The sequence below is a fragment of the Pristiophorus japonicus genome, chromosome 2 (genome assembly GCF_044704955.1).
Source record: "Pristiophorus japonicus isolate sPriJap1 chromosome 2, sPriJap1.hap1, whole genome shotgun sequence".
In the NCBI taxonomy this organism is placed as follows: domain Eukaryota; kingdom Metazoa; phylum Chordata; class Chondrichthyes; family Pristiophoridae; genus Pristiophorus; species Pristiophorus japonicus.
In genome coordinates this window covers 43,268,951-43,294,790 of record NC_091978.1, presented here as the reverse complement: position 1 = coordinate 43,294,790, position 25,840 = coordinate 43,268,951, and the positions used below count along the sequence as shown (strand labels likewise).

Here is a 25,840-nt window from a genome sequence, read left to right as displayed (position 1 = left end):
CTGGACTTCCCCAACATTGGGAACATTCTTCCTGCATCTAACCTGTCTAAACCTGTCAGAATTTTAAAAGTTTCTATGAGATCCCCTCTCATTCTTCTGAACTCCAGTGAATACAAGCCCAGTTGATCCAGTCTTTCTTGATAGGTCAGTCCCGCCATCCCGGGAATCAGTCTGGTGAACATTCGCTGCACTCCCGCAATAGCAAGAATGTCCTTCCTCAAGTTAGGAGACCAAAACTGTACACGATACTCCAGGTGTGGCCTCACCAAGGCCCTGTACAACTGTAGCAATGCCTTCCTGCCCCTGTACTCAAATCACCTCGCTATGAAGGCCAACATGCCATTTGCTTTCTTAACCGCCTGCTGTACCTGCATGCCAACCTTCAATGACTGATGTATCATGACACCCAGGTCTCGCTGCACCTCCCCTTTTCCTAATCTGTCACCATTCAGATAATAGTCTGTCTCTCTGTTTTTACCACCAAATTTATCCACATTATACTTCATCTGCCATGCATTTGCCCACTTACCTAACATATCCAAGTCACTCTGCAGCCTCATAACATCCTCCTCGCAGCTCACAATGCCATCCAACTTAGTGTCATCAGCAAATTTGGAGATACTACATTTAATCCCCTCGTCTAAATCATTAATGTACAATGTAAACAGTTGGGGCCCCAGCACAGAACCTTGCGGTACCCCACTAGTCACTGCCTGCCATTCTGAAAAGTACCCATTTACTCCTACTGTTTGCTTCCTGTCTGCCAACCAGTTCTCAATCCACGTCAGCACACTACCCCCAATCCCACGTGCTTTAACTTTGCACATTAATCTCTTGTGTGGGACCTTGTCGAAAGCCTTTTAGAGATGGGCAATGCAAATGCCTTGGGATGTTTTACTAGGTTAAATGCGCTATATAAGTGCAAGTTGTTGTTCCCCTCATCCCAATTTGTGCAATGGACTGAAGATCCCTGAAGGTAGCAGGCCAGGTAGATCAGGTGGTTAAGAAGGCATACGGAATACTTGGTCTTATTAGCAGAGGCATAGAATACAACAGCAAGGAGGTTATGCTTGAAGCAAATGGCATGTTGGCCTTCATAGCGAGGGGATTTGAGTACAGGGGCAGGGAGGTGTTACTACAGTTGTACAGGGCCTTGGTGAGGCCACACCTGGAGTATTGTGTACAGTTTTGGTCTCCTAACTTGAGGAAGGACATTCTTGCTATTGAGGGAGTGCAGCGAAGGTTCACCAGACTGATTCCCGGGATGGCGGGACTGACATATCAAGAAAGACTGGATCAACTGGGCTTGTATTCACTGGAGTTCAAAAGAATGAGAGGGGATCTCATAGAAACGTTTAAAATTCTGATGGGTTTAGACAGGTTAGATGCAGGAAGAATGTTCCCAATGTTGGGGAAGTCCAGAACCAGGGGTCACAGTCTAAGGATAAGGGGTAAGCCATTTCGGACCGAGATGCAGAGGAACTTCTTCACCCAGAGAGTGGTGAACCTGTGGAATTCTTTACCACAGAAAGTTGTTGAGGCCAATTCACTAAATATATTCAAAAAGGAGTTAGATGAAGTCCTTACTACTAGGGGGACCAAGGGGTATGGTGAGAAAGCAGGAATGGGGTACTGAAGTTGCATGTTCAGCCATGAACTCATTGAATGGCGGTGCAGGCTCGAAGTGCCTACTCCTGCACCGAGTTTCTATTTTTCTATGAACTGTATAAAACAATAGCTAGGCCACAGCTAGTGCAGTTTTGGTCACCACATTACAGGAAAAATGTGATTGCACTGGAGAGGGTACAGAGGAGATTTACGAGGATGTTGCCTGGACTGGAGAATTTTAGCTATGAGGAAAGATTGGGGTTATTTTCTTTGGAACAGAGGAGGCTGAGGGGAGACCTTGTTGAGGTGTATAAAATTATGAGGGGCCTAGATAGAGTGGATATGACAGACCTATTTCCCTTAGCAGCAGAGTCAACAACCAGGAGTCATATATTTAAAGTAATTTGTAGGAGGTTTAAGAGGAGATGTGAGGGGAAATTTCTTCACCCAGAGGGTGGTGGTGGTCTGGAACTCACTACCTGAAAGGATGGTAGAGGCAGAAACCCTCACCACATTTTAAAAGTACTTGGCTATGCACTTAAGTAACCTGTAGGGCTACGGACCTAGAGCTGGGAAGTGGGATTAGGCTGGATAGCTCTTTGTCGGCCGGCGTGGACAGTATGGGCCGAAATGACCTCCTTCTGTGCTGTAAATTTATATTCTATGGTTCTATTCTATGACTGCACAGCCTTTTAAGTTGCACTTCTAGCAACACACAAGGCATTGCGCATGCGTGCAGTGACGGGACGGGCGGGGCCTGGATTAGGGCGGGACCATGTGACGGATGGGGGCGGGGCCCACGCCGGATATCCGTGTTTCCCCAGGCGACCGGCAAGGGGCTGGTGGTGTTGGAGATGGACAGCCCTGAGGCGGCCTTCAGCCTTTTCTACGTCGTGTTGTCGTTCTGTTTTGTTTTCACTCCGACCGAGTTCCGCTCGGCGGGGGTGACGGTGCAGGACCTGCTGTCTGAGCAGCTGGGCAGTGAGGACCTGGGCTTCACCCACTATCACATCCGCAGGACGGCGGCCACCGTCACCGTGCATTCGCTGCTGCCGCTAGGTCAGGGCCGCCGGGGGGTGTGTGTGTGTGTGTGTGTGTTGGTGTCAGCGGGCTCGGTCTCTGCAATGTTGGCAGCTCGGGTGCAGTTGCAGGGCGAATCGCCAGTGCTTTCATTGGGAGTTTTGCAAACTTCGGACGGTGCCTCAGCCCCCCATGCACCCCCTTGTCAGTATTCGGCCAGCAGGGGACTTTGGGGTTGTGCTTAATTTAAAAAAGAAAACTGCAGATGTTAATCAATCGCTCACAGTGAGGGGGTTTTGTAATCTCAAATTCAAATGAAGGGACTAGAGCCGAAAATGAAAGCTGCCGGCCAATAGTTCTGGTAGTTACTAAGACTACGAAGCAAGTGATGTGTGTCTGCCAACTTAGCTCATTGTCTCTGAGTTAGAAAGCGGTGAGTGTGAGCACATTTATGCAGACACACCCGGACAGATGAGGGAAGCTAGCACAGCATCCAACTCCAGCCTTTTTTTGGTCTCCACCCAGAAAACAATTCTTGCTATTGGTAACTCTGGGTGATGAAATGGTTCCTGATATTCAACCTGAATTGCATCTGACTGGCTTGTATATAGTACTACACATGGTTTAATTTGAACTAGTATTCCAGACTAACTTTCTAGTCCCCTGATTATTTTAACATTACTTTTGTAAGGTTTGCTCTTACAAGGCTGAGCAGTCTCAATGTTTCAGATCTTTGCTCACAACTGACTTCTGACAGATCAGCCTTGTAGACCTTGTGCTATGTTGCTTCCTGAGCATGAACCTTTTTCCTTTATGCCTCATTGGGCAGAACTGAACACATTACCCAAGGAGCAGTCCATGCAGAAAACTTGTACTTTATCAATTTAGCAATATAACTCTGCATCTGTATGTTGCTTTAATGTCTGGGCACAATCCAGGTTGTTTATGTAGATCAGAAAGGACAAGGACCCAAGGATGAGCCCTCAGCATATTTCCCCAACCTGAGTCACCCCTTTGGTTAGTAGTATCCACTGCTTCCTCTCTTTCACCCAATTCCTTATCCACCCTCCGTGCAGTATGAAGCAAGTGCTGTATTGCTGGAGCTGCTATCCTTGGAATGAGGCAATAAACCAAAGTCTTACGTATTCTAGTGGTGCAAGTGGATGTTGAAGATCACATGGCACAAGAAGAGCAGCAAGCTGTCCTGCCTGAGCAACATTCGCCCCCCCAGCCAATCTTGCCTGCAAGTACGTTGATTGGTTGTTCATATGGCTAATTACGGGACGTTGCTGTGCACAGAATGGCTGTTGCATTTGTCAACAAAATGGGCACTGGATGTCAAAATGTGTAAGATGATATATGAATGCAAGGGTTATATTGGAGAGAAAGGGAAGTTTGGCAATAAGGCTATAGTTAGAGTAGAAACATTGGGGGTGCATTTTTTGATTTGAGTGATGAATAAGTTTTGAATGTTTGTGAATAGGTATTCCGTGATCCTTTCCTGGAGTGCTTTTTAATGCATGTTACTCATCATTCTTATCGCTGTTTGTTTGTTGCAGGTTATTATGCAGGAATGTGTCTTGCATCTTCAGGTGAAAAGCACTACTACTTTCTAGTAAGCGAGGGCTGGATGATTTACTTCGTGATTGCCGTGCTCCTCCCTGCCATTGTTAGCCTTGTGGTGTTGTACTGGTCCTTAAATAAGTGGGACAACCATCCGATAGCCAGAAGCCTTGCGCACCATGCCCTTCCGCAGTCTGGTTGGAGAGCTGTGGCATCTTCTGTTAATACCGAGTTCCGACGGATTGATAAATTTGCGTCTGGGGCACCAGGAGCCCGAGTTATTGTCACTGATACCTGGGTGATGAAGGTGACTACGTATAGTGTTCATATAGCGCAACAGCAGGACATTCACCTCACTTTGACTGAATCAAGGCAGCATGAGCTGTGTCCTGACCTGAACACGCCAGTGCAATTCCTCACAATCCGAGTGGGCAGCATCAATCCGAACGTCAAGCCATTCGACATTAGGTAGGTAATGGAGACAAGTCTGCAGCTGACTATCCAATTTATCATTGATTATAACTTAAATCCATATCCCTTTCCCTTATGGTTCTGATTGTCTAATTCCCTTCCCTCAACACCAGCATTATGTCCTCTTACCCACTCCTTCAACAAAACCGTGCCAAGTGGGAAGTTGATTGTTTTGGTGAGTGGGTGGGGGTGCAGAAAGAAAGGAACTAAAATTGTTTCCCCTCAGAAATTAAAGTCCACTTTGTAAACATAAATGCAGCAACTATGGGAACGGTAGAATTGTGGTTATGTTACTGGACTAGTAATCCAGGGACATGAGTTCAAATCCCACCATGCCAGCTGGGGAATTTAATTTCAATTAAATAAATTTGGATTATAAAAACTAGTGTAACTCTAGGATAGTCATGAAAAACTCATCTGGTTCACTAATGTCCTTTTAGGAAAGGAAATTTGCCATCTTTACCTGGTGTGGGCCTACATGTGACTCCAGTCCCACAGCAATGTGGTTGACTCTTAACTGCCCTCTGAAATGGCTGAGCAAGGCACTCAGTTGTACCCAACCGCTACAAAAAAAGTATACTAAGACCTTCACCACGTAGACTGCAGCAGTTCAAGAAGGTGGCTCACCACCACTTTCTCAAGGGCAATTAGGGATGGGCAATAAATGCTGGCCTTACCACTGAAGCCCACATCCTATGAACGAATAAAAAAAAGGCCAATCAGTTTAACCTCGTTAGTGGGGAAGCTTTTAGAAATGATAATCCAGGACATAATTAAGTCACTTGCACAGGTATAGATTAATTAAGGAAAGCCAGCACGGATTTGTTGAAGGCAAATTGTGTTCAACTAACTTGATTGAGTTTTTTCATGAGGTAACAGAGGGTTGATGAGGGAAATGCGGTTGATGTGCAGTACATGGACTTCTAAAAGGTGTTCGGTAAAGTGACACATAATAGGCTTGCCGGCAAAGTTGAAGCCCATAGAATAAAAGGGTCAGTGGCAACATGGATACGAAACTGGCTAAGTGACAGGAAACACAGCGTAGTGATGAACGGTATTTCAGACTGGAGGAAGGTATAGAATTCCCCAGGGGTTGGTAATGGGACCACTGCTTTTCTTGATGTATATTAATGACTTGGGTGTACAGGGCACAATTTCAAAACTTGGAAGTATAGTGAGCAATGTGGAGGATAGTGATGGATTTCAGGAAGACATAAACAGGCTGGTGAAATGGGCGGACACATGGCAGATGAAATTTAACGCAGAAAAGTGCAAAGTGATGCATTTTGGTAGAAAGAACGAGGACTCGGATGTAAGATGATTGGCAAAAGAACCAAAGGCGACATAAGAAAAAAACTTTTCACGGAGCGAGTGCTTAGGATCTGGAGTGTACTGCCTGAAAGGATGGTTTGGGCAGACTCGACCATGGTTTTCAAAAGGGAGTTGGATAAGCACCTGAAGGAAAAGAAACTTGCAGGGCTGTGGAGAAGAGGGAGGTGGAGTGAGAGAGAGAGAGGGAGCGACAGCATGGGTGAATGGCCTTCGACTGTGCTGCAACCAATCTATGATTCTATGTTTATCTGTTTATTCACAGGTTGAATTCGACAGAGTACGGCGAACTGCGTGAGAAACTCCACACAACAGTTCGTAATGCCCATAATGTAGTCATCCATCAGTCTCTGAGCGACATGTTTCTTGACACGTTCAAGATCCAGGTGGAATTGAACCAGCGGTATCATCTATCTGGTAATCAGGTACAGGTTATCAAAATTAAACTTTCTTTTTTTACATGTATCACTGTTGTGTTGTGTGACATTAGTCATATAAAGTTACTGCTGGGCCCAATCCTTTGCCTAAAATGAGATACAAAGCATATCCTCTGGCTCTGATTCTGTCCACTGCACCGTTTAACAATGGAGGGAGGACTCTGACCTTGCACCCTCCATAAACTTGAGCTCATCCAAAACTCTGCTGCCCATATCCTAACTCCGTCCAAGTCCCATCACCCCTGTGCTCGCTAACCTATATTGGCTGGCAACGCCTCAATTTAAAAAAGAAAACATTCTCGCCCTTGTTTTCAAATCCCTCCATGGCATCACAGCACCCTATCTCTGTAACCTTTTCCAGTCCTACAACCCTCCGAGATCTCCCTATCTCTGTAACCTTTTCCAGTCCTACAACCCTCTGAGATCTCTGCGTTCATTCAATTCCGGCCTCGTGTGCATCTCTGATTTCCTTGGTACCACTATTGCCGGCAGTGCCTTCAGCTGCCGAGGTCCTAAGCTCTGGAATTCCCTCCCTAAATCTGACAGCCTCGCTACCTCTCACTTTTCCTTTATGTTGCTCCTTAAAACCTGTTAAGTATGGAAGAACTTCACAAGACTGAGTACTTACTGTGAGCTCAAACTGATGTGACCTTAGTCTCGAATACAGCTCCAGAGTCCCTAGGCAGCATAGCAGACAGCCTTTTATACTCCCTTGCACGAGGTGTTCAGGTGAGCTTTGGTCCTCCAACAGTTGCGCCCTCTGATGGCAAGTCTTACACAGTTGCAATGTTTACATACATAACAAAACCTACCTCTTTGACCAAGCTTTTGATCACCTGTTCTAATCTCCTTACATGGCTCGGTGTCAAATTTTGTTTGATAACACATCTATGAAGTGCTTGGGATGCTTTACTATGTCAACAGTGCTATATAAATGCAAGTTGTTAATATTTTAATGTTCTGAATTAGTGAAGGTAAAGGGATTTTCCAAAAGTCTCCTCGGCCCCCCAACCATGTTTATTTTGTACATCCCGTTCCTCATTTCCAGTTGGAAGAGATGGCATGTGGGCCCAAACTCCTCCCTTCAGCATCAGTCATTTTTTCATGCTGCTCATCCATATATAATATGTGGCTTTCCAGCCTCCCCTTCTAATGGCTGCCTGAGTAATGATTAAGCTCCTCAATACAATTGATGACTTTTTGGCTTGGCAATGGGAGAAAGGGAGCTGTTTTTCATGGTGCAACAGTACAAGAAAGCCTAAACAAAATGTGTTGCTTGCACCAGGTGGTGATGCAAAAATTAGTATGATCAATACAGTATGAATATAATAATTTTAAAAATACAATAGAAGCAGAGGGCTGGCTGGACATGGGAAAGCTTATTCCATCTTTTGACCTGTGCATGTTTTTGCTGAGCTAAAGTTACATTCCGAGAAGAGAATATTGTACCCTATTTTTCTTCCTTGCCATCAAGTGTGGCCTTTGCTCAGTGTCTTCTACTAACGGTAAGGCTGAGATAGAAACATAGAAAATAGGTGCAGGAGTAGGCCATTCGGTCCTTCGAGCCTGCACCACCATTCAATAAGATCATGGCTGATCATTTCCTCAGTACCCCTTTCCTGCTTTCTCTCCATACCCCTTGATCCCCTTAGCCGTAAGGGCCATATAGACATAGAAACATAGAAAATAGGTGCAGGAGTAGGCCATTCGGCCCTTCTAGCCTGCACCGCCATTCAATGAGTTCATGGCTGAACATTCAACTTCAGTACCCCATTCCTGCTTTCTCGCCATACCCCTTGATCCCCCTAGTAGTAAGGACCTCATCTAACTCCTTTTTGAATATATTTAGTGAATTGGCCTCAACAACTTTCTGTGGTAGAGAATTCCACAGGTTCACCACTCTCTGGGTGAAGAAGTTCCTCCGCATCTCGGTCCTAAATGGCTTACCCCTTATCCTTAGACTGTGACCTCTGGTTCTGGACTTCCCCAACATTGGGAACATTCTTCCTGCATCTAACCTGTCTAACCCCGTCAGAATTTTAAATGTTTCTATGAGGTCCCCTCTCATTCTTCTGAACTCCAGTGAATACAAGCCCAGTTGATCCAGTCTTTCTTGATAGGTCAGTCCTGCCATCCCGGGAATCAGTCTGGTGAACCTTCGCTGCACTCCCTCAATAGTAAGAATGTCCTTCCTCAGGTTAGGAGACCAAAACTGTACACAATACTCCAGGTGTGGCCTCACCAAGGCCCTGTACAACTGTAGCAACACCTCCCTGCCCCTGTACTCAAATCCCCTTGCTATGAAGGCCAACATGCCATTTGCTTTCTTAACCGCCTGCTGCACCTGCATGCCAACCTTCAATGACTGATGTACCACGACACCCAGGTCTCTTTGCACCTCCCCTTTTCCTAATCTGTCACCATTCAGATAATAGTCTGTCTCTCTGTTTTTATCACCAAAGTGGATAACCTCACATTTATCCACATTATACTTCATCTGCCATGCATTTGCCCACTCACCTAACCTATCCAACTCGCTCTGCAGCCTCACAGCATCCTCCTCGCAGCTCACACTGCCACCCAACTTAGTGTCATCTGCAAATTTGGAGATACTACATTTAATCCCCTCATCTAAATCATTAATGTACAGTGTAAACAGCTGGGGCCCCAGCACAGAACCTTGCGGCACCCCACTAGTCACTGCCTGCCATTCTGGAAAGTACCCATTTACTCCTACTCTTCGCTTCCTGTCTGACAACCAGTTCTCAATCCATGTCAGCACACTACCCCCAATCCCATGTGCTCTAACTTTGCACATCAATCTCTTGTGTGGGACCTTGTCGAACGCCTTCTGAAAGTCCAAATATACCACATCAACTGGTTCTCCCTTGTCCACTCTACTGGAAACATCCTCAAAAAATTCCAGAAGATTTGTCAAGCATGATTTCCCTTTCACAAATCCATGCTGACTTGAACCTATCATGTCACCTCTTTCCAAATGCACTGCGATGACAACCTTAATAATTGATTCCATCATTTTACCCACTACCGATGTCAGGCTGACCGGTCTATAATTCCCTGTTTTCTCTCTCCCTCCTTTTTTAAAAAGTAGGGTTACATTGGCTACCCTCCACTCTATAGGAACTGATCCAGAGTCAATGGAATGTTGGAAAATGACTGTCAATGCATCCACTATTTCCAAGGCTACCTCCTTAAGTACTCTGGGATGCAGTCCATCAGGCCCTGGGGATTTATCGGCCTTCAATCCCATCAATTTCCCCAACACAATTTCCCGCCTAATAAGGATTTCCCTCAGTTCCTCCTCCTTACTAGACCCCCCGACCCCTTTTATAACCGGAAGGTTGTTTGTGTCCTCCTTCGTGAATACCGAACCAAAGTACTTGTTCAATTGGTCCGCCATTTCTTTGTTCCCCGTTATGACTTCCCCTGATTCTGACTGCAGGGGACCTACGTTTGTCTTTGCTAACCTTTTTCTCTACATATCTATAGAAAGTTTTGCAATCCGTCTTAATGTTCCCTGCAAGCTTCTTCTCATACTCCATTTTCCCTGCCCTAATCAAACCCTTTGTCCTCCTCTGCTGAGTTCTAAATTTCTCCCAGTCCCCAGGTTCGCTGCTATTTCTGGCCAATTTGTATGCCACTTCCTTGGCTTTAATACTATCCCTGATTTCCCTTGATAGCCACGGTTGAGCCACCTTCCCTTTTTTATTTTTATGCCAGACAGGAATGTACAATTGTTGTAGTTCATCCATGCGGTCTCTAAATGTCTGCCATTGCCCATCCACAGTCAACCCCTTAAGTATCATTCGCCAATCCATCCCAGCCAATTCACGCCTCATACCTTCAAAGTTAGCCTTCTTGAAGTTCTGGACCATGGTCTCTGAATTAACTGTTTCATTCTCCATCCTAATGCAGAATTCCACCATATTATGGTCACTCTTCCCCAAGGGGCCTCGCACAACGAGATTGCTAATTAATCCTCTCTCATTACATAACACCCAGTCTAAGATGGCCTTCCCCCCTAGTTGGTTCCTCGACATATTGGTCTAAAAAACCATCCCTTATGCACTCCAGGAAATCCTCCTCCACCGTATTGCTTCCAGTTTGGTTAGCCCAATCTATGTGCATATTAAAGTCACCCATTATAACTGCTGCACCTTTATTGCATGCACCCCTAATTTCCTGTTTGATGCCCTCCCCAACATCACTACTACTGTTTGGAGGTCTGTACACAACTCCCACTAACGTTTTTTGCCCTTTGGTGTTCTGCAGCTCTACCCATATAGATTCCACATCATCCAAGCTAATGTCCTTCCTAACTATTGCCTTAATCTCCTCCTTAACCAGCAATGCTACCCCACCTCCTTTTCCTTTTATTCTATCCTTCCTGAATGTTGAATACCGCTGGATGTTGAGTTCCCAGCCCTGATCATCCTGGAGCCACGTCTCCGTAATCCCAATCACATCATATTTGTTAACATCTATTTGCACAGTTAATTCATCCACCTTATTGCGGATACTCCTTGCATTAAGACACAAAGCCTTTAGGCTTGTTTTTTTAACACCCTCTGTCCTTTTAGAATTTTGCTGTACAATGGTCCTTTTTGTTCTTTGCCTTGGGTTTCTCTGCTCTCCACTTTTCCTCATCTCCTTTCTGTCTTTTGCTTTTGCCTCCTTTTTGTTTCCCTCTATCTCCTTGCATTGGTTCCCATCCCCCTGCCATATTCGTTTAACTCCTCCCCAACAGCACGAGCAAACACTCTCCTGAGGACATTGGTTCCGATTCTGCCCAGGTGCAGACCGTCCGGATTGTACTGGTCCCACCTCCCCCAGAACCAGTTCCAATGCCCCAGGAATTTGAATCCCTCCCTGCTGCACCATTGCTCAAGCCACATATTCATCTGAGCTATCCTGCGATTCCTACTCTGACTAGCGCGTGGCACTGGTAGCAATCCCGAGATTACTACTTTTGAGGTCCTACTTTTTAATTTAGCTCCGAGCTCCTTAAATTCATTTCGTAGGACCTCATCCCTTTTTTTTACCTATGTCGTTGGTACCAACGTGCACCACGACAACTGGCTGTTCTCCCTCCCTTTTTAGAATGTCCTGCACCAGCTCCGAGACATCCTTGACCCTTGCACCAGGGAGGCAACATACCATCCTGGAGTCTCAGTTGCGGCCGCAGAAACGCCTATCTATTCCCCTTACAATTGAATCCCTATCACTATCGCTCCCCCACTCTTTTTCCTGCCCTCCTGTGCAACAGAGCCAGCCACGGTGCCATGAACTTGGCTGCTGCTGCCCTCTCCTGATGAGTCATCCCCCTCAACAGTACTCAAAGCAGTGTATCTGTTTTGCAGTGGGATAACTCCCTCTTGAATATATCCAATGAACTGGCATCAACAACTCTCTGCGGCAGGGAATTCCACAGGTTAACAACTCTGAGTGAAGAAGTTTCTCCTCATCTCAGTCCTAAATGGCCTACCCCTTATACTAAGACTGTGTCTCCTGGTTCTGGACTTCCCCAACATCGGGAAGATTCTACCTGCATCTAACCTGTCCCGTCAGAATCTTTCATATTTCTATGAGATCCCCCCCTCGTCCTTCTAAACTCCAATGTATAAAGGCCCAGTTGATCTAGTCTCTCCTCATACGTCAGTCCTGCCATCCTGGGAATCAGTCTGGTGAACCTTCGCTGCACTCCCTCAATAGCAAGAACGTCCTTCCTCAGATTAGGAGACCAAAACTGAACACACTATTCCAGGTGAGGCCTCACCAAGGCCCTGTACAACTGCAGTAAGACCTCCCTGCTCCTATACTCAAATCCCCTGCTATGAAGGCCAACATACCATTTGCTGCCTTCACCGCCTGCTGTACCTGCATGTCAACTTTCAATGACTGATGAACCATGACACCTCGGTCTCGTTGCACCTCCTCTTTTCCTAAACTGCCACCATTCAGATAATCTGTCTTCGCGTTTTTGCCCCCAAAGTGGATAACTTCACATTTATCCACATTATACTGCATCTGCCATGCATTTGCCCACTCACCTGTTCAAGTCACTCTTAAGCCTCTTAGTGTCCCCCTCACAGCTCACAACGCCACCCAGTTTAATGTCATCTGCAAACTTGGAGATATTACACCAGATCAGGAACTCGCATGGACTTCAGGTGGGAGGTCACACTTGCCTTTTAAAAAGTTTCAGTAAGGTATAGCTACCATGGCTGACAAGAGAAATACAGTCTGGCGTGTGCTTTTATTAATATGAAAGCTTTGCGAGCTTTTCACATTCCACTGTCTAAATTATTTTAAGGTGAAAAAACTGCTTTTTTTCTGACTTGAAGCCATGAATTCATAATCACTTGGAAATCTATAAACTTCCCCCAGTCTTTGTGATGGACAGGATATGGGGTCTGAAGCTCCGCTTAGAGTCAAATATGACGCCGAGGTTGCAAACAGTCTGGTTCAACCTGAGACAGTGATCGGGGAGGAGAATGTAATCAATGGGTAGCAAGGGTATGGAGTTTGGGGCAGAAGCAGCGGCTAGCTCCAAATGTGGTTGTGAGCTGTGAGGCATTTATTTAACTAGCTTGCATGAGAATGTTCAAAGCAAGATCTCTCATACTTTTAAACAATACAAAGTAATGACGATTAAAGATAAGGACAAATGAGGGAAGTTATTCGTCCAATCTGGCTCATCTGTAGGAATCTGCAATTTGCCTCTTTTTTTCCCCCCCCCCCCCACAAATCACAACTTGCAACTGTCTCTTAACTGCAGGTACAGCAAGCAATTAAGAAAGCAAATGGTATGTTGACATTTATTACAAGACGATTTGAGTTTGAGAGCAGAGATGCCTTACTGCAATTATATAGGGCCCTGGTGAGACCACACCCAGGAGCATTATGTACCGTTTTGGTCTCCTTACCGAAAGAAGGATGTACTTGCCATTGAGGAAATGCAACGAAGATTCACCAGACTTATTCCTGGGATGGGGGGGATTGTCCTATGAGGAGCGATTGAGTAGACTAGACCTTTAATCTCTAGGGTTCAGAAGAATGAGAGTTGAGCGACAGTTGGTGAGAGGCGGGAGCGGCTTATAAAAGGCCCAGCGGGAGATCGAGAGCCAACGGCAGTTGGTGAGAGGCGGGAGCGGCCTATAAAAGGCCCAGCGGGAGATAGAGAGCCAGCGGCAGTTGGTGAGAGGCGGGACCGGCCGATAAAAGGCCCAACGGGAGATCGAGAGCCAGCGGCAGTTGGTGAGAGGGGAGCGGCCTATAAAAGGCCCAGCGGGCAATCGAGAGCCAGCGGCAGTTGGTGAGAGGCGAGAGCGGCCGATAAAAGGCCCAGCGGGAGGTCGAGAGCCAGCGGCAGTTGGGGAGAGGCGGGAGCAGTGTTGGAGCGGCCTATAAAAGGCCCAGCGGGAGCTCGAGAGCCAGCGGCAGTTGGGGAGAGGCGGGAGCAGCGTTGGAGCGGCCTATAAAAGGCGTACCGGTGCAGCTACAGCGGGAGAGAAAGCAAAATAGAAGTAGAAAGGAATCAAAAGGTGATGTCACAGCCAATGGGGTAAGTGATTGGCTGGTGATTGGTAAGTAGCTTTTCTTTTTCTTTTTTATATCAGTAAGTGAACTGTAACATTGTTATTACCAATTTAAGGGTATCGAAGGGTTAAGGCATGGCTGGAGAGCTCGATCACGTGATATGCTCCTCCTGTGCCATGTGGGAACTCGGACGCTTCCGGTGTCCCTGAAGAATACGTGTGTGAGAAGTGTATCCGCCTCCATCTTCTGACGTACTGCGTTGCGGAATTGGAACTGAGGGTGGATTCACTCTGGAGCATCCACGATGCTGAGAATGACATAAGTGGCACGTTTAGTGAGTTGGTCTTACCGCATGAGAAGGATCCACAGCCAGCTAGGGAATGGAAGACCAGCAGGAAGAGTAGTACAAAGAAAGTAGTGCAAGGGTCCCACCTGGTCATCCCCCTACAAAACAGATACACTGCTTTGACCGCTGTTGAGGGAGATGACTCATCAGGGGAGAGCAGCAGCAGCCAAGTTCATGGCACCGTGGCTGGCTATGTTGTACAGGAGGGCATGAAAAAGAGTGGGAGAGCGATAGTGATAGGGGATTCAATCATAAGGGGAATAGATAGGCGTTTCTGCGGCTGCAATCGAGACTCCAGGATGGTATGTTGCCTCCCTGGTGCAAGGGTCAAGGATGTCTCCGAGCGAGTGCAGGACATTCTAAAAAGGGAGGGAGAACAGCCAGTTGCCGTGGTGCACATTGGTACCAACGACATAGGTTAAAAAAAGGGATGAGATCCTACGAGACGAATTTAAGGAGCTAGGAGTTAAATTAAAAAGTAGGACCTCAAAAGTAATAATCTCGGGATTGCTACCAGTGCCACGTGCTAGTCAGAGTAGGAATCGCAGGATAGCACAGATGAATACGTGGCTTTAGCAGTGGTGCAGCAGGGAGGGATTCAAATTCGTGGGGCATTGGAACTGGTTCTGGGAGAGGTGGGACCAGTACAAACTGGACGGTCTGCACTTGGGCAGGAATGGAACCAATGCCCAAGGGGGAGTGTTTGCTAGTGCTGTTGGTGAGGAGTTAAACTAATATGGCAGGGGGATGGGAACCGATACAGGGAGACAGAGGGAAACAAAAAACAGAAAAGAGATGAGTAAAAATGGAGGGCAGAGGAACCAAAGGCAAGAAACAAAAAGGGCCACTGAATATAAAAGGGCTGCAGGAGGGGTCAAAACTAAAAATCATGGTTTAAAAACGAGGATGAAAACACTCTACCTAAATGCACGCAGCATTCGAAATAAAGTAAATGAGTTGACGGCACAAATCATTACAAATGGGTATGTCCATTACAGAAACATGGTTGCAAAGTGGCCAAGACTGGGAATTAAACATACAGGGGTATCTGACGATTCAGAAAGATAGGCAAGAAGGGAAAGGAGATGGGGTAGCTCTGTTAATCAAGGATGATATCAGGGAAGTTGTGAGGGATGATATTGGCTCCAATGAACAAAATGTTGAATGTGGGTGGAGATTAGAGATAGTAAGGGGAAAAAGTCACTGGTCGGCGTAGTTTATAGGCCCCCAAATAATAACTTCGGTGGGGCAGGCAATAATCAAGGGAATAATGGAGGCATGTGAAAAAGGAACGACAGTAGTCATGGGGGATTTTAACCTACATATCGATTGGTCAAATCAAATCGCAGGGGGTAGCCTGGAGGAGGAATTCATAGAATGCATATGGGACTGTTTCTTAGAACAGTATGTAACAGAGCCTACAAGGGAGCAAGCCATCTTGGATCTGGTCCTGTGTAATGAGACAGGAATAATAAACGATGATCTCGTAAAAGATCCTCTCGGAATGAGTGATCACAATATGGTTGAATTTGTAATACAGATTGAGGATGAGGAAGTTGTGTCAGAAACGAGGGTACTATGCTTAAACAAAGGGGACTACAGTAGGATGAGGGCAGAGTTGGCTAAAGTAGACTGGAAACAAGGACTAAACGGTGGCACAATTAAGGAACAGTGGAGGACTTTTAAGGAGCTCTTTCATAGTGCGCAAAAAAAATATATTCCAGTGAAAAAGGAGGGCGGCAAGAGAAGTGATAACCAGCCGTGGATAACCAAGGAAATAAAGGAGAGTATCAAATTAAAAACCAATGCGTATAAGGTGGCCAAGGTTAGTGGGAAAATAGAAGATTGGAAAAATTTTAAACGACAGCAAAGAATGACTAAGAAAGCAATAAAGAAAGGAAAGATAGATTACGAAGGTAAACTGGCGCAAAACATAAAAACAGATCGTAAAAGCTTTTACCGATATATAAAACGGAAGAGAGTGACTAAAGTAAATGTTGGTCCCTTAGAAGATGAGAAGGGAGATTTAATAATGGGAAATGTGGAAATGGCTGAGACCTTAAACAATTATTTTGCTTCCGTCTTCACAGTGGAAGACACAAAAACAATGCCAAAATTTGCAGGCCACAGAAATGTGGGAAGGGAGGACCTTGAGACAATCACTATCACTAGGGGAGTAGTGCTGGACAGGCTAATGGGACTGAAGGTAGACAAGTCCCCTAGTCCTGATGAAATACATCCCAGGGTATTAAGAGATGGCGGAAGTTATAGCAGATGCATTCGTTATAATCTACCAAAATTCTCTGGACTCTGGGGAGGTACCAGCGGATTGGAGAGCAGCTAATGTAACGCCTCTGTTTTTTTAAAAAAAAGGGGCAGGCAAAAGGCAGGTAACTCTTGGCCGGCTAGTTTAACATCTGTAGTGGGGAAAATGCTTGAAACTATCATTAAGGAAGAAATAGCGGGACATCTGGATAGGAATAGTGCAATCAAGCAGACGCAGCATGGATTCATGAAAGGGAAATCATGTTTAACTAACTTACTGGAATTCTTTGAGGATATAACGAGCATGGTGGATAGAGGTGTACCGATGGATGTGGTGTATTTAAATTTCCAAAAGGCATTCGATAAGGTGCCACACAAAAGGTTACTGCAGAAGATAAAGGTACGCGGAGTCAGAGGAAATGTATTAGCATGGATCGAGAATTGGCTGGCGAACAGAAAGCAGAGAGTCGGGATAAATGGGTCCTTTTCCGGTTGGAAATCAGTGGTTAGTGGTGTGCCACAGGGATCAGTGCTGGGACCACAACTGTTTACAATATACATAGATGACTTGGAAGAGGGGACAGAGTGTAGTGCAACAAAATTTGCAGATGACACTAAGATTAGTGAGAAAGCGGGTTGTGCAGAGGACTCAGAGACTGCAAGGAGATTTGGATAGGTTAAGCGAATGGGCTAAGGTTTGGCAGATGGAATACAATGTCGGAAAGTGTGAGGTCATCCACCTTGGGGGGGGGGGGGGGGGAAAACAGTAAAAGGGAATATTATTTGAATGGGGAGAAATTACAACATGCTGTGGTGCAAAGGGACCTGGGGGTCCTTGTGCATGAATCCCAAAAGGTTAGTTTGCAGGTGCAGCAGGTAATCAGGAAGGCAAATGGAATATTGGCCTTCATTGCGAAAGGGATGGAGTACAAAAGCAGGGAGGTCTTGCTGCAACTGTATAAGGTATTGGTAAGGCCGCACCTGGAGTACTGCGTACAGTTTTGGTCATCTTACTTAAGGAAGGATATACTAGCTTTGGAAGGGGTACAGCGATGATTCACGAGGCTGATTCCGGAGATGAGGGGGTTACCTTATGATGATAGATTGAGTAGACTGGGTCTTTACTCCTTGGAGTTCAGAAGGATGAGGGGTGATCTTATAGAAACATTTAAAATCATGAAAGGGATAGACAAGATAGAGGCAGAGAGGTTGTTTCCACTGGTCGTGGAGACTAGAACTAGGGGGCACAGCCTCAAAATACGGAGGAGCCAATTTAAAACCGGGTTGAGAAAAAAATTATTCTCCCAGAGGGTTGTGAATCTGTGGAATTCTCTGCCCAAGGAAGCAGTTGAGGCTATCTCATTGAATGTGTTCAAGTCAAAGATAGATAGATTTTAAACCAATAAGGGAATTAAGGGTTACGGGGAGAGGGCGGGTAAGTGGAGCTGAGTCCACGACCAGATCAGCCGTGATCTTATTGAATGGCGGAGCAGGCTCGAGGGACTAGATGGCCTACTCCTGTTCCTAATTCTTATGTTCTTATGTTCTATCTCATTAAAACATACAAAATTCTTCCAAGGCTTGGCAGGGTCGATGCAGGGGAGGGTGTATCCCCTGGAGAAGGAGTCTTGAACCAGGGGTCACAGTCTCAGAATAAGGGATCGGCCATTTAGGACTAGGATAAGGAGAAACTTCTTCACTCAGGGTGGTGAATATTTGGAATTCTCCACCCAGAGGGTTGTGGATGCTCAATCATTGCATATCTTTAAAAGACATGGATCGATAGATTTTTGGATATTAAGGGAATCGAGGGATTATGGAGATAGTGCAGGAAGGTGGAGTTGAGGTAGAAGATTAGCCATGATCTCATCGAATGGCAGAGCAGGCTCGAGGGGCCGATTGGCCTGCTCCTGATATTTCTATGTTCTATGATTCCAAAGTTTGTGTCTCCACCTGGAAGACCATTGTAGATATTAATCTCTCTTCGAGCAGCATTTCTTGCCATTAGCCTTTATCTAGTTTGTATTTGTGTTCCCTGTCCTGCAGTTGTTATGCTCCAGATTAATGGGCCAGAATGTACTGGTAAAATGCACAACCCATTGTTAGTGTGTAATTCGTGCAGCAATTTGTGGCAAGGAAGAGGTATCACGTTAGTTGCAAATCATCACAAATTGCTGGGTGATTTGCACCATTCTGTCATTGGCCTTGCGAAAAGGGCAGCACAACGTCAACCTCCCCCTGACTTTCAAGAGATTGCTGCATTTGCATACTAATTACAACAGAATCTTAGGGATGCTACTTAACAGTGTAAGGACCTTTTTACTGATGAGATTTCTGTTCCTGCAATGCCACTTAACCTCCCCATCCCAGAAAAGGAACAGTTGAAACTATGGAGTCTCATTCCTACTAGTAGTAAATTATTCATAGAGATTTGTTAAAAGAATATTTTTTTAAAAATTTTTTCCCCCTCAATCCAATCTTTTTTCCCCTGATCTTTACCTGATTTAATTCTATTTCAAACTGTTTTCTTCTCGATGTTCCTCTGTTTCTTTCTCAATCCTTAAATCTCTCTGTTAAGGAGATACACTATTGGTCCCGTTGTTCACCAAAGACCCGGATGTCCCATCCCGCACTTCCAGCAACTTATGGTGCAAAAAAATTTCAAGCTGAAGGGGAAGAGAAAGTGTCTTAACAGGGCATGCTCCAGCAAATTGTGGCCCAATATCCTGTTTCATTTTGTGTCTCGAGTATTCATAAAGCCCCCTCTTGTATGGCTCCTATCAAGGCTGAAGAGTTCAAGAATTTTTAATCCTTCCTCATAACTTACACTTCATAACGCACAGCAGTGTCAGTTGTGGCTCAGTGGGTAACACCCTTGCCTCTGGGTCAGAAGGTTGAGTTCAAGTCCCACTCCAGAGACAAAAATCTTCAATGCAGTACTGAGGGAGTGCTGCACTGTCAGGGGTGCTGTCTTTCAGATGAGACGTTAAAACCGAGGCCCGATCTGCCCCCTCGGTAAAAGATCCCATGGCACTATCTCAACGAAGAGCATGGCAGTTATCCCTGATGTTCTGGCCAATATTTATCCCTCAATCAGCATCACACAAATAGATTATCTGGTCATTATCACGTTGTTGTTTGTGGGAGTGGTATGCTGCCACGCTGCTCCTTTCGCTCCCCGGTCTGCTCTGATGGTGCTCACAGGCCCCGGTCGCACAGAATGCTGGGCTAGGCTGCCACGCTGCTCCTTCCGCTCCCTGGCCTGCTCCGATCAGCACGTGCTGGAGCAGGAGAGCAACAGCAGTGAAAAGGGACATCGGCAAGGTCCAGGTCGGTGATTGGAGCGTGGGCAGGTAGATCATGAGCGGCGAGATCGGTGCGCAGGAGCGGCGAGAGTGTGTAGAGGGACGTGATCGGGGCCCAGGAGAGGCGCGTGTTTGGGGCCCAGAACAGGTGAAGGCCCAGGGGCAGCATGGGCCAGCCCACACTGCGATATGTGTGCGCACTAGGTCCGTGCAGCAGAGCAGGTCTCCAGTCGTCCTGGTTAATCCTTGCTACTGGACCAAGACCTAGCTCTGTCAAGCCCATGTGGTTGCTGGTGTGCAATGGCCACCACACGTTAATAAAATCCAAGCACATGCAACTTCCATCCTTCAAGATTTAGTTTGGACCTGGAATTTTAGGTCCATCATTGAAATACCTGTGAACTTTTTGACGTGGAAGCAAGTCATCCTCGGTTCAAGGGACTGCCTATGATGATGTTTGTGGGAGCTTGCTGTGTGCAAAACTGTCTGCTGTGTTTCCGACATTACAACAGTGACCACACTTCAAAAAGTACTTCATAGGCTGTATAGCACTTGTGAAAGATGCTATATAAATGTAAGTTTTTATGACATCGGGGATCTGCCTCATCAAACTAACTTGCAATGCTCATTGGGGCCTATAATATATATAAATATATCACACAGTCCACCACATCAGCATCATTGCCTCAGGGTTGACCTATTGACTTGGTGATGTAGCTCTGCATTCTTTTTGGCTCGCTAATTGCTGCTAAGCACTGACTGGTCAGTGGTTAGTCTACGATCACACACACATCTTCTAGCAGTTCAACATCGTTTAGAAGGATTTGGATTTTTTTACGAAACTCGGCCAACAAGTATAAAATGATTCATCCAGGAACAAGGAGCCTAATAATAGAATAAAAACAGAAAATGCTAGGAAACTTGCAACAAGTCAGGCAGTATCTTTGGAGAGAGAAAAACAGAGTTAACCTTTCAGGTCGATTCCCTATCACCAGGCTGGAAATGTTAAGAGATGCCGCAGGTTTAAGAAACTACAGAGGCAGGGAAAAAGGGGATGTGAGGAAATAACGAAAGGGAAGGTCTGTGATAGTTCCTTTGTAAAGCCGGTGTTCGTTAAGAGTTGCAATCAGTGACGGAAAGTAAGCTTTCTCCGAGATCCAATTGAGGTCAGAGAATAGAGAAAATAAAGAGAAATACAAACCCAAGAGCCCGTGGATCTGAACACCAAGCAGAGTTTCTTCAGTTTAACAGTGCAGTCGCCAAACTGAAGATGATCCAGTCAGTGCCCGGATCCGGATAATGGATTGTGTGTTTTATTGTAACAAGCAGTGTACCAATCAGGAAAGAAATCTGGGGGTTATAAAGAGAGATTGTTGAAACCACCATCTGTCTATCGGATGAGATGTTAAATCTCTTGGGTGGAAGTAAAGCATCCCATGGAACTATTTGAAATTGAGCAGAGGCGTTTTCCTCAGTGTCCTGCCCAATATTTGTCCTTCAAATAACACCTAAAAATAGTTTATCTGGTTATTGTGACATTGCTGTTTGTGGGACGTTGCTGTGTTTCCCACATTACTGCTGTGACTCCACTTCAAAAAAGGAATTCATTGGCTGTAAAGAGCTTTGGAACATCCTGAGGTCATGAAAGGTGCTATATAAATGCAAATCTTTTTCCTTTTTATCGTTAAAAAGAGAAATGAGGTGTCAAATTGCATTCACCATCATAGGCAGTCCCTCGGAATCGAGGAAGACTTGCTTCCACTCCTGAAGTGAGTTCTTTGGTGAACAGTCCAATACGAGAGCCACAGACTTTGTCACAGGTGGGACAGACAGTCGTTGAGGGAAAGGGTGGGTGGGACTGGTTTGCTGCACGCTCTTTCTGCTGCCTGCACTAGATTTCTGCATGCTCTCGGTGTTGAGACTCGAGGTGCTCAGCGCCCTCCTGGAAGCACTTCCTCCACTTGGGGCAGTCTTTGGCCAGGGACTCCCAGGTATCAGTAGGGATGTCGCACTTTATCAGGGAGGCTTTGAGGGTGTCCTTGTAATGTTTCCTCTGCCCACCTTTGGCTCGTTTGCCGTGAAGGAGTCCCGAGTAGAGCACTTGCTTTGGGAGTCTCGTGTCAGGCATGCGAACTATGGCCTGCCCAGCAGAGCTGATCGAGTGTGGTCAGTGCTTCAATGCTGGTGGTAATAGCATGGATGAGGCTATTAGGAAAAGGATAGAATACAACTTAAAGTAATATTGTACATGGCAATAATTAGACTCCAGTTGGGGTGCTATGACAGTACTGGCCATCACATCCTGAGAAGATTATCATTGGCCTTGAGAGGATGCAGCATGGAGTTACCAAAATTAGACCCAGTTCTAAGATTATACGAGTTGTGGAGAAGTTAATTTTTTAACTAGAAAAGCGCTATCGAGGGTAAAGAACTGTGTGTACGAACTCTAACTTTAATGTTATAAATAAGTGAATGATCTCATTAAATCCTTAGCTCGTGCCCTATTAAGGTATTGACTGATATTTTCTAATTGTTAAATGTTTCTTTGAAACAGGAACTGGAGCCGTGCATTGGCTGCATGCAGACAGCCGCTAACATCAAACTCGTCAAAGTCTGTGTGGAGCCCAATGAGGGTGAATGCCAGCAGTGTTACTGTCGCCCCATGTGGTGCCTGACCTGTATGGGCAAGTGGTTCGCCAGCCGCCAAGACCAGCAACATCCTGAAACGTGGCTTTCCAATCGCGTGCCCTGCCCGACCTGTCGGTCAATGTTCTGCATTCTTGACATCTCCATCGTGTGTTAACTGGAATCTGCAGTGATAATGGGACTTGTTCCTCACATAAGGCCCGAGCTGTCTTGAGCAAGATTTCATTTCTGGCCTCTTGCATGCTCTTGCTGCAACCCCAGCTGATTATTCTTTCTGAAAGCTAATTCAAATGGCTTCAAGCCATCTCTCATATCCCTGAACTTTTCATTATTTTTCTTGTTTTAAGTTCCTACCCCATGGTTTGTGGATTGTTGCCCCACTTCTAATAAGGACTGTGGATAAGTCTCCACAAGCAAAATTCCAGTGAGAAAAGTTATTTTCCCCATTCTTATTCCCCTCTACCCCAAAATGGAAATTGTCTCGTTGACCATGCTCCATCTAGTGAGCAGGTTAAGAACTGATGGCTTTTTGCAACGTTGTCGACCGATTCAGGGTTGCTTGGAACTCAAATCTTCAGATCACTACAATTCTTGTACTTCTAGATTGCCAGGGTCTGACTCTTGGAATCGCTATTTGCATTGAATAGTTTGAAGCACTTTTGAACTTCAGACTTGTATATTTTTTTATATTTCTCGACTTGTCTTTCGGCTTTATACTGCAGATGTGGATTCTCAAAATATTTTTTATATCTCCAATTGTGATTAACCTTTTCTACACGATCACTACAAAGACACTTGTGGATGACGTCGTTGTTATCCATGCTCGACGAGGTTTGATTTTTTTTTCTGTTTCAGTTGATCCCTTCAAATGTACAGTACTAATTGCACCTCTTTCGGAACAATTCTGCAGCCTGCTGATTTCCTAAGTGTGTAATTTAAAAAAAAAAAAAAAAAATTGTTTTCTCGTTTCCCACTAAATAATGCTGCTGGTATTATAAGTTGCATGTGACTTACTTGGGATTTTCTGACGTGGTGTTCTTCAGCTGCACTTTTTGTCTCATTAGTTCTGGGGGTGTGAGTGATCCTGACCAGGCTGAATTTATTGCTCTGAGAAGGTGGTGGTGGGCCTTCTTGAAACGCTGCAGTCCACCGCCCATGGTGCCTCCACAACAATGCTCCAACTGCCTTTCCTACAGCAGTGAGCGGGAATTGGTGCAACTCTTCCAATCCATTTTGTGTTTAACAATAACGGTTATACATAACAAATTAAAATAAATACAGAGACTGTAAGTGGTGCAATGCAAGTTCTTTTGGAATAATTCTGAAGAAAGACATCACATTTCCCTTATCCCTGCCATGCCAGGTAGTTTTGCAGAAGTATAGTGCAGCATCACATCTTCCATTTGGCAATACTTTAACCAGAATGTGTTCGTTTTTAGGATTAAACCAAACATAATTTGGACACTTGGTGATCCTGAAGGGGTTTCTCCAGGAGCTGATATTGACTTCATTCCTGATCTATGCTAAATTAGTTCAACTCATTCACACTGGCGGTGCTAAACTTGGCTCAGAATCCCTCGGATTGGAGGAGGGTGGAAACAATGGTTGTGCTGCAGTGACTCCTGCACTAAAGTGTACCTGTGAAGCCTATGGGTCTGGATAGGTCCACACTGTCTGGCACCCGCTCCTCCCCTTCCTCTGGGTAACCAGTCTGCCAACACTCGCTATGCTTGCGTCTGAGGAATATACAGAGGGCTGCAAGCACCTTTGGAACTGCATTAGTTTCAGGAGGAAACAAAGTTGGGAGAAATAAAAACGGTTATTGCTTTCTTGAAAGTAACTTTTAACAACACTTTGGTTTTAAGTTGGAATTGTATTTTGAAGCTACAGGGCCTTGTTTTTTTTTCTCAGCACTTTATTTGATCATTATAAATCACTTGTCAATATTCTATCCGTTATGTACCATATATAAATTGATTTCTGATCGCTATTATCAGCAAATAGAGGATTCAACTCTGAATAAAACTTCCCCAATGAACTTTATGTAATCTTTTGTAATATTATGCTCTTCCTATCCCTCAACCTAATTTTGTTTTATGATTTTTGGTCCAATTTTTTCCATTTCCCATTCATTTGTACTATGTCCTCTGTCGTGATGTCATCGTCGTCTTTTTGGACAGTTCCCGGAGTCGAGGATGACTTGCTTGCAGACTAAAATGGTCACCTGAGAACTCGATGTGGGATCTCCAGACTCTGTCACAGGTGGGGGAGATGGTGGTTGGAGGGACGGGTGGATGGGGTGCTTGATTTGTCGTACGCTCCTTCCGCTGTTTGTACTTGGCTTCAGCATGCTCCCCGCGAAGGGACTCAGTGTTAAGTTCTTTCTCAGATGCTCCTCCTCTACTTTGAGCGGTATTGGGCCAGAGATTCTCAAGAGTCGGTGGGGATGTTGCATTTTTTCAAGGAGGCTTTGAGGGTTTCCTTGAAGCGTTTTCTCTGCCCTCCTGGGGCTCGCCCACGTGACTCCTGCGGGCATCCCAACGTGAATGCGCTCTGTTGTGCAAGAGGAGGAGGCGTCAGGACTGGGATCTCTGGTGAGCGTTCGACCAAGAGGTAAGCGCATATCTTTTCTCCTATTTTTGATAAGGCCCCACATGGTAGACTGGTCACCTAAGGTTAAAGCCCATGGGATCGAGGGCAAAGTGGCAAGTTGGATCCAAAATTGGCTTGGAGGTAGGAAACAAAAGGTAAATGGTTGATGGATGTTTTTGTGACTGGAAGGATGTTTCCCGTGGGGTTCCACAGGGTTCAGTACTGGGTCCTTTGCTTTTTGTGGTATATATCAATGATTTAGATTTGAATATAGGGAGTATGATTAAGAAGTTTGCAGATGACACTAAAATTGGTTGTGTGGTTGATAATGAAGAGGAAAGTCATGGCCTCCTGCAGCCCATCAATCTACTGGTCAGGTGGGCAGAGCAGTGGCAAATGGAATTCAATTCAGAGAAGAGCACTTTGGGAGGGCAAATAAGGAAAGGGTGCAGATGAACAAAGGGACCTTGGAGGGCTTGTCCACAGAACTCTTTTTGGGAGGAAACTAAAACATTAAATCGTGTCCCCCCGATCTGGGGGACACACCAAACAGTTTCAAGGCCCTTTGTTGGGCACTAAAATCATATTTTTATTTCTCCAAGTGCCCCCTATAAAAGGGGAGGGGGACACTAAAAACACCGGCAATTAAAACAAATTAAACTTTAAAACATAAAATCAAATTAAAATTTGGTTGCCGG

General features: G+C 45.4%; 1 protein-coding gene across 3 annotated transcripts; it reads left to right on the top strand.

The window, feature by feature from the left end:
• The first annotated feature begins 2,422 nt into the window (after window positions 1–2,422).
• On the top strand, window positions 2,423–24,577 carry tmem129 (transmembrane protein 129, E3 ubiquitin protein ligase). 3 transcript variants are annotated; one of them, XM_070866906.1, is made up of 4 exons: window positions 2,423–2,667; window positions 4,188–4,659; window positions 6,257–6,416; window positions 22,459–24,577. In XM_070866906.1, exons 1-4 carry the CDS (start codon window positions 2,463–2,465, stop codon window positions 22,705–22,707), a joined length of 1,086 nt encoding a protein of 361 aa, XP_070723007.1. In that variant the 5' UTR covers window positions 2,423–2,462; the 3' UTR covers window positions 22,708–24,577. The 3 variants fall into 3 exon arrangements, with proteins under 3 accessions (XP_070723007.1, XP_070723009.1, XP_070723008.1); XM_070866908.1 differs by lacking the exon at window positions 22,459–24,577 and adding an exon at window positions 13,495–13,695; XM_070866907.1 differs by lacking the exon at window positions 22,459–24,577 and adding an exon at window positions 13,234–13,430 and having other exon boundaries at window positions 6,257–6,422.
• Window positions 24,578–25,840: the final 1,263 nt, after the last annotated feature.

What these genes read in the sequence shown, in the direction of transcription:
- tmem129 (XM_070866906.1), top strand. Translation starts at nt 2,463, where the DNA reads ATGGACAGCCCTGAGGCGGCCTTCAGCCTTTTCTACGTCGTGTTGTCG. An exon ending in GCATTCGCTGCTGCCGCTAG is followed by an intron (nt 2,668 to 4,187) that starts GTCAGGGCCGCC and finishes TGTTTGTTGCAG; the next exon opens with GTTATTATGCAGGAATGTGT. An exon ending in GTCAAGCCATTCGACATTAG is followed by an intron (nt 4,660 to 6,256) that starts GTAGGTAATGGA and finishes GTTTATTCACAG; the next exon opens with GTTGAATTCGACAGAGTACG.